The sequence below is a fragment of the Myotis davidii genome, unplaced genomic scaffold (assembly GCF_000327345.1).
Source record: "Myotis davidii unplaced genomic scaffold, ASM32734v1 scaffold1373, whole genome shotgun sequence".
Taxonomy (NCBI): domain Eukaryota; kingdom Metazoa; phylum Chordata; class Mammalia; order Chiroptera; family Vespertilionidae; genus Myotis; species Myotis davidii.
In genome coordinates, this window is record NW_006284614.1 from 1275718 (window position 1) to 1283680 (window position 7963).

Below are 7963 nucleotides of genomic sequence, written 5' to 3' on the forward strand. Positions count from 1 at the left end.
GTCTTCACCGAGAAGGTGGCTGCCACCTACCACATCGGTGTTGGTGATCTTGGCCAGCATCTCCACCAGGGCATCAGCGGTGAGCGAGCTCACTTCCTCATCCTGCTGCAGCCCGCAGACGGCAGCTCCCACACTTCCAGTCGCAATCATCGATGGTGGGTACATGGCGAACTTAAAGTCTGTGAAACGAGGCAGAAGGTCAGGGCACAGGCAGGAAGAGGTCCAGGAGCTCCCCAGCCTGAAGATACTCAGAAACAGACCCCGACAACCCTACAGACTCAACCTGTAAGGTTGGGTGGCGGGTGTAGGGGGAAGACATGGGTTGCACTTCAACTTGAACCTTCAAAAACAGTTCAACCTTGTGTTTCCCTTTCTTCCTCTACAATGCACAATTACAACCGTCCACGGAAGCACTTTTTAAAATATATATATATATATATTTTATTCAGAGAGGAAGGGAAAGGGAGAGAGAGAGAGAGATAGGAAGCACTTTTATCAGTGACCCCACTGTCCAGCGCCAAGTCAGTGGTGTTCCTAGAAACACTGCTGCTCACTGAACCATGCTCAGACCGCCACCAACCCCATGGACGCAGCAGGCCTGGCCATCTGACGGTCTGTCTGGCTTTCTTTCCTTAGCCCTCTCACTATTTCCACCTCTTGAGGGACATCTATTATGATGATCTGCCCAAAGCCTGCTGTCCACTAGCTCCTCCAGAGCCATCTCCACCCCCAAGGACACTAACAAAGCCAACCTCCTTGCCTCCTGTTCTGCTGTAGGTCTCGTCCCCAGGGGGTCAAAGGAGGGCTTCTCTGCCCAATAACCTCATTAGCTTCCCCCTGTGGCATTCATAATGCAGAGGAGTAAGCCAGCCCGTGGCCCTGGGCCCACGAAAGCCTGGGTAGGAGCATCTGGCAGGGAAGCGCAGGAAGATATCGTTGGGCTCTCCTTCCTCTATTCAGTTCTCAGACCAAGAAGCACACCTCACACATGCCTATCTTTGTTGTCCCTCTGCGTGCAAAACCAACTCCTATTTGTAGCAAATGAACTTCTAGAAGCCAGGAGGTATATATAGGTGGTCCTGGGTGCAGCAGGCACTAGCTACCCAGGACTCTCTCTCTCTCTCTCTCTCTTGTTTTGTTAGGAAAACATACTGAGGGAAGTCCTGGGGACACTGTCCCCTCTCCCCAGAACTGGGGAGCATCTTGTGCATGAACACAGCTGCCTCTCAACAGGTCAGTGTAGCACAGGCTGGGCCTAGCACCCCCATGGTGAGGAGCTGCTGGTGACCAGGCTGGCCACTGCTCCATGCCACCCTCTTTGGCAGCAGACCAGCGTCCTCTAGAGCCAGAAGCAGCTGCCCAGCTCGCCTGCTTAGTCAGACAGGAGGTGGCGTTAGCACTAAGAAGCCTGGTCCAGGCCATGGGATCTTGAACAAGTCACTTCCTCCCTTAATGGAATCCCATTAAGATCAGCGTTTTTCTAACCTCCAGTTGCAGTTCATTAATGGGTCATGAAATTCATCAGTGGGGCATGACCAGCATTTTCAGTTGTTTAATGGAACAGAAGAGGATAAAAGTATCAGAAGCAGTGCATGTAGTAAGAGTAAATACCATTTTGAGAAACTTTTGTATCAGTTTGATGTCTTTATGTGTCTCCAGAGTTGTGTTATATAGTCTATTTCTTCCTTCAAGGTTTAGGTCAAAAAGTTTAAAGACCTCAGGCTAGCTAATCTCCCAGATGCCCTCCAGCCCTAATTTGCTTTTACTCAAATCTGAAATAAGAGACTCGCCCAGGGTGGGTGGCTCAGTTGGTTGGAGCGTCATCCCATACACCGAAAGGTTGTGGGTTCGATTCTCGGTCAGAGCACATACCTAGGTTGTGTGGGAGGTGACCGATGCTTCTTTCACAATGTTTCTCTCTCTCCAGAAATCAATTAAAAACATAGCCTCAGGTGAGGGTTAAAAAAACAAAAAACAAACTCCCTAGAACAACTCCCTAGGAAAAAAGCAAGGAAGAGACAGCAGAATATAGCACGGCTTCCATCAGCCAGGGGTCACAAGGCATCTCATCCTGCATGGCATCAGGTGCGGCCCCAGCACCACCTCAGGGACACCCCCTCTGCTGGTAGGGGAACAGCAGCGAGAAAAACACTAAAATGAAACATCTGAAGGGTCATGACCTTGCATTAGCTCTAGTCAGCCAGCCAACCCTCCCCCTCCACCCCAATCCATGGGACATTCTACCCAACCCATTTCGCCATTCCTAAAAACCTTAAAACTTTGGCTACGTGATCGGATTGAGAAATGCCCATGGTATCACTTGGGGGTGGGGAAAGGACAGAAAAACATGCATAGGTACTAATTTTACAATGTTTCATCAATATGTAAATACATATACACACACACACACACACATAGGTATGAACTAGGAGCGTACACAGAAAATGTATACAAATTTTACTACCATTTGGTTGGGGAAATAAATTTTTGTAAATTTTCTTTTAGTATTATTTTACTGTAGCGAATAAAACCAAGTAAAAATCTCTCAGAAATCTCTAAGTCTCTTGGTAAAAAATTCCAAGAAGCTGTATCTGGGTGCAGAAGGCACATTCAGGGTAAGGTTCTCTTTCCACACTCACTGCCCACGTAAAGGTGAGATGTTTGTGACTTCTGGAGACTCCTTCTCCTGAAGTATAATGAGAAGCAATGAACTGGCCAGTGATCCATTCTGATGGATGTGAAACACAGTCAGATGGTACAGCCTGGTGCATTCCCAATGACTGATGTACACATGGGTAACTTCTAAAGAAACTTCTCAAAGAAAGAGGTACTTAAGTGGATAGAAGCCTTGGAGACACTTAGGAGGACTCTCCAAGGAGATGGGTAGGATTTGGACAGTAGGGCCAAGAAGCTCCAAGAACTGGAAGGCGGAATGCATGGAGGCTGATGTCCCACCACCTATACCTCTGTGAAAATGGGCAAGTTAGCTGACCTCTCTGAGCCTATTTTCTCACCTGCAAATAAGGATAATTATACCCACCTCATAGGGTCGTTTTGAGGATGCACTAAGCTAATCCATGCAGAAGCAGTGCCTGGCTCATGGTAAGGAAGCTGTCAGCTGCTACCATCACCATCACTGTCATCACTACCATTGTTCTTACCACTCTTACCACTGGAAACTCATGTGGGATTGTGATGGGCAGTTCTGACAGCTGGAATCTGCTCAGCAGAGGTGAGGAGAAAGGTACCCAGCATCCCTGGTCCGCAGGCAGATGCTGAGTGAAAGCAGGCCGGGCATGCCAAGGGTGGGAGGAAAGAGGCTCTGTGCGACCTGGAGAATCTTTCCCTGTAAGCTGTGGGTGTGTCCCAGAAATGACCTCATCAAGTCCCCAAAGCCTCCCGATGGTTTGTCAGGAGCTGGAGAAACTGAGGCTCCGCAGCAGAACCGAAAGAGGTCATAAGCACACAAGGAAGACATAAGGTGGCAACTCTCCTCCCTAGGCCCTAGGGCACTCCGTATTCATTCAGGGTGGTTCACCCTGAGCCAAGGAGCTAGAAGCCTCTGGCACAGCCTCCCGTCTCCTGGTGAGGTGGTGGGGGCCAGGGGCAGACCTGAGGGGAACCCGGGTGCACACAGGCAGCTTTGCTGCTGTCTGCTTGCTCATCCATGTGGTCGGGATAGTGAAGAACTAATAACAGTGTACAATTCATCTAGTTTGAAACATTTCCTTTACCAGTGAATCAATGAAGTCTTGAGAGGTTAAGTGACTTGTCTGATGTCTAATGCTAGGCCTGGGGTTAAGATCAAGACTTTTGGACTCTGGACCCAGGGCTCTCTCTATATAACTTACTAGAAGGTGACTAGTCCTCAAGATCACCTCTGACATCCCACTAAGGAATACAGGGTCCTCCTTCCTAGCAGAGCTGGAAGGAAAGCCCAGAAGAAAGAGCCCTGGCTCAAGGGTGAAAGGGATGGGACCAGTCCCAGCCATGGCCCGGGCATGCTGTGTGACCTGCACAAGCCACCCAAGGACACCACTGGACCTCCTCGGCCTGCTGGGATCCTTCGTCTGAGCAAGGGCAGTGAGAGGTGCTCGTGTTTGTCGGGTTGGTATTTGTACTTCTTGGTAAGATTACACTGAAGAAAGAGTTATGAGCTAAACAGGTTTATAGGCACTGATTCCATGGCCTTGTGGGTAATTTTAGTGCAGATGGTTTTGGCTCTGGTGACCAAGGCCTTGAAGTACAAGAGAAACTGCTTTACTCTTGCTCGCCACTAGGGGGCAAGAGACCTTTGAACTGTGGCAATCGAGAAACAGAAATAACCCAACCAGGGCTTTTCCTCTCCCCCACTCCTCCAACCTGCAGTCAGGTGGGAGTTTAAAAGGCCAATGAATGACGTTGGTAGACACACCTCACCTGACACACCCAGAAGAGGTTCAGCACACCCTGTCCTTGTGGGGCAGGACTGCCATTAAAGCTAATGTCAACTTCACGCCTAAGACCTCGGTGGGAGGAACAGGGGAGGAAGGCTGGAGAATGGTGAGCAGCCTGCCCCTCATTCATCTGAGCCAGATGGGAAGTGAGATGTCACACTGCCTGTCCCCACAGCGCACTTACAGAACTGAGACTCTGGGTTCTTCCCGGTTCAACTGGCCGCTTCCCCTCAGCCTCATGACCTTTCAGCTGTGGAGGCAGCTAGAGACTCACAGCTGGAAAGGTGGTTTCAATTCTTCCTTCTGGGCAACCATGAAGGTAAACCTCCCCTTTCTGGATCAGAGGCCAAGTCATTGGTCCTCTCCAGGCCTCCACTGCCCCTGGTGACACAAAGTCATGAGACACCCTCTTGGAAAAGCCAGGAGGGCTGGTGGGCACATGGCTCTCACCATCACTTGGGCTCAGGCCTTGGGGCCCTCCTGTGCATGGCACCAATAGCCAAGTAGAGCATCTTGAGGTGGGGCTCGCAGGCTTGGGGATGTGGGGCGCCATGGAGAGGGAGGTTAAGCACCTCCTCCCTGACCGCCACCCCCACTTCAAACTCAATGCCACTGTCTTGTAGGGTCTACTGGAATCTTCCACTAAGCATGGTTTCAGGTGTCAAGAATCTCCCAACACAGGAGTGCAAGCCCGAGTCATCTGAAATGGGCTACTCTCCTTGTTTGTAGGCCTGGGGGCTCTGAGGCATGGGTCTGCCTCCCTAGGGTCTAGGAAAGGGAGTACCTGGAGTAAGTAGTTATGCCTTCGGCCTCATCCTCACCCCAGTGCCTCCACTGAGCAGGTCGGCTGGGAGAGGAATACCAGGCAGGCCGAGGCAATCTCTTCCAGAAGCCACTGGGGCTGAGCAGGGAAGGGAGGAGGGCACTCCTCCGTCCTGCCACCATCTTACCCTTCAGGCCTGAAAAGGAAGGCCGACTTTCCGCTCCCCTTCTCGCGGCCCCTCGGTGCTCTCCGCTCTCTCTTCCCCTTTCACACACACATACGCTCTCCAGACTGCACACGCTGCCAGCTCTTTCACAACCAGCTTTCCCCATGAACACGCTGGCTACCGGCTCCTCTGGACCCCCGCGGGCCTCCGGGCCTTGGCCGCAGGTGCTTCTTCAGCTCCCCCGACCGAAGACCCAGGATTGGGGGGAGGGAATGAGATGTGACGTGGAAGCGAAAGGCTGGAGGGGCTCCTACCGAAAGACTGGAGGGCCACCTACCTATGGTTCTCTGTTCCCCTGGGCCTGCTACTTACCAGACAGTCCTAGGTACTCACCCATCTGTCAGTCTGGCCCCAGAATGTAGAATCTCATCTAATTAGAGGGTGTTTTTCTACAAGAAAGGCAGCCTTTAGCTTTTATTCTGTCTGTGCCACCGCGTAAACCTGCACACAGTGGGTTCCTGTGGGGCTCAGTCCTGCATACCACTCCAGGGCAGATCAGGGAAGGGGACAGGAACATCCTTTCTCGACCCAGGACACTTCTGAGAACCTCCCTCTGCTCTGACCGTCCACACTGGAGGCTTAGTACTTAGCACGCGGTTTTTCATTGGTGAGAGGTGTTCTTTCTCCTCCCTGTCCCCAGATCCTGCCCAAAACCAGCTCAAAGTTCCCAAAGGCAGTCTTCAGAACTTCCTCTGCCTCCCCTCAGACCTCTGTCCTCAGTCCCTGAATCCCAGGCTCCCTACTCTGGCCCCAGAGTTGGCAGCCACCCCGAGGATCTGGGTAAGAAGGCCAGGAGTGGGGGATGGAATCCCCAATTTTAGAGAATGGGCCTTTGCAGAATCTGGGGATCTGCCCATGCCTGGGTTATTCCACTCGCCAGCCCTGCCCAACCAGCAATCAGAGAGGAGAAATGAGCGGAGAGACCCCAAAAGGTCTGTCAGTCAAGAGACAAGGTCAAAGCAGAACTCTGGCTACCAACAGCTGGGCAACAGGGGAGCTAAGGGTGGCAGTCAGCTATCCTAGGGCCATAGAAAAAAGGACTGCTCCCCTCTCCCCCGCCCCCACACACAGTGAATCCTGACAGGGGAGCGGGAAAGAAACAGCCAGGCCTGGGAGACAAAGTGACAAGTCGATGAGGCCTGACCTCTAGGGCCCAGGCCAGACAGCAGAGGGAGGAAGCAAAAGAATGGCTACTGTCTGAAAGCAGCAAGAACCCAAGGGGTTCCTCTGAAGAATGGCCCCCACGGCTGCAGGAAGGGCGGCTAACTCTCCCACAAAGGGGCACAGGGCACTCACACACCAGGAGGCCTGGTCCGGACCTGGAAGGGAAGGACCATAGAAAACCAGCGAAAGGAACCCTGAGCCCTGGAACCAAATGTGGGTGGCATGGGCACGGGAGTCCCACCGGGACTGGACGCAGGCAGCTAGAGAAGCAACCACACCCATCTCAGCTGGAGCAGTGAACACTGGAGACGGTGGCACATTGTCCTACACATTCCTTGGTTTACAAATCACTTCCCCGCATATCCTCTTTCTGATTTTCACTTTTCTAACCACCCTGAAAAGGCTGTAGAATCATGTATCCATAGGTGTGTTTTGCACATGAAGAAGCTGAGGTTCAGAGAGGTTAAGCAGCCTGTCCAAGGTCTCCTCGATGATAAGTGGCAAAGCCTGACCTTTTGACTGTGAACATGAAGCATATACACTATTGCATATTATAAGATCATCTGTACCCACTTACTAATAACATGTAATAAGATTTTCAAAAGTTAACCCCCTGGAGTCCCACCTCTACAATTCATACTACTCTTGGCAAACTTGAGCTAAACTCCCCTCCCGGCAAAACATCTTTACCTAACATTTCTGAGTGTGAAAATACAAATTCGGGAAACCTTTCCCCTGCATGATGGAAGTTCCAGGCTCTCTCTCGCCCACGGCCACTATAGGGAAGAAAAGGGTAGAGGCTGGCCTAGGTTCCGTTTAACGAGACAGTATCAGACCACACTGCCTTTAGTTCATTAGGAACATGCAAAGCAAATGGGGCAAGCACTATGTATCTATCCATTGTGGGACTAACAAAACGGGTGGGAAGATTTGAACATGAAAAGGCCAGTGGAGGCTGCTGTATTAAGTCTGCAACTGAAGTCAAAACAGCAGCACATGGAGGACATCGGAACCCAGCGCAGAAAGTGAGTCCTTGCTGAAGGCCACCCAGGTTCACTCCCCCACCCGGCAAGGAGGCAACCAACGCCCTCCAGTAAGAAGAATTCCTTTGGCCTCCTCACCACTTATCAGTGCGGGCAGTGCATTTATCTCGGCAGTGTTCCTTTCACCTGTATTTGCTCCCACCCCCAAATTTCCTCTTGGGCTTATCTCCAAGCCATCCTTTTCCTCAAAAGATTAAAGATTTAAGCACAACCAGAGAACAGTATATGTAGTCTTCAAAGAGCACTTTAGGCATCATAAAGAATACTTTAACAGGCGCTATTTTTTTTTCCTTACCACACCTGTCCTCATAAACCGTTTACGAGTTCAGTA

General features: G+C 51.2%; 1 protein-coding gene across 1 annotated transcript in view; it reads right to left on the bottom strand.

Annotated features, from left to right (window-relative positions):
• The window catches only part of CCND2 (cyclin D2), a 25556-nt gene that overhangs the window by 12309 nt on the left and 5284 nt on the right, over positions 1–7963 (bottom strand). The window contains exon 4 of the mRNA XM_006754871.2: positions 31–179. Coding sequence (XP_006754934.1) covers positions 31–179 — 149 coding nt within the window. The remainder of the gene's footprint in view (positions 1–30; positions 180–7963) is intronic.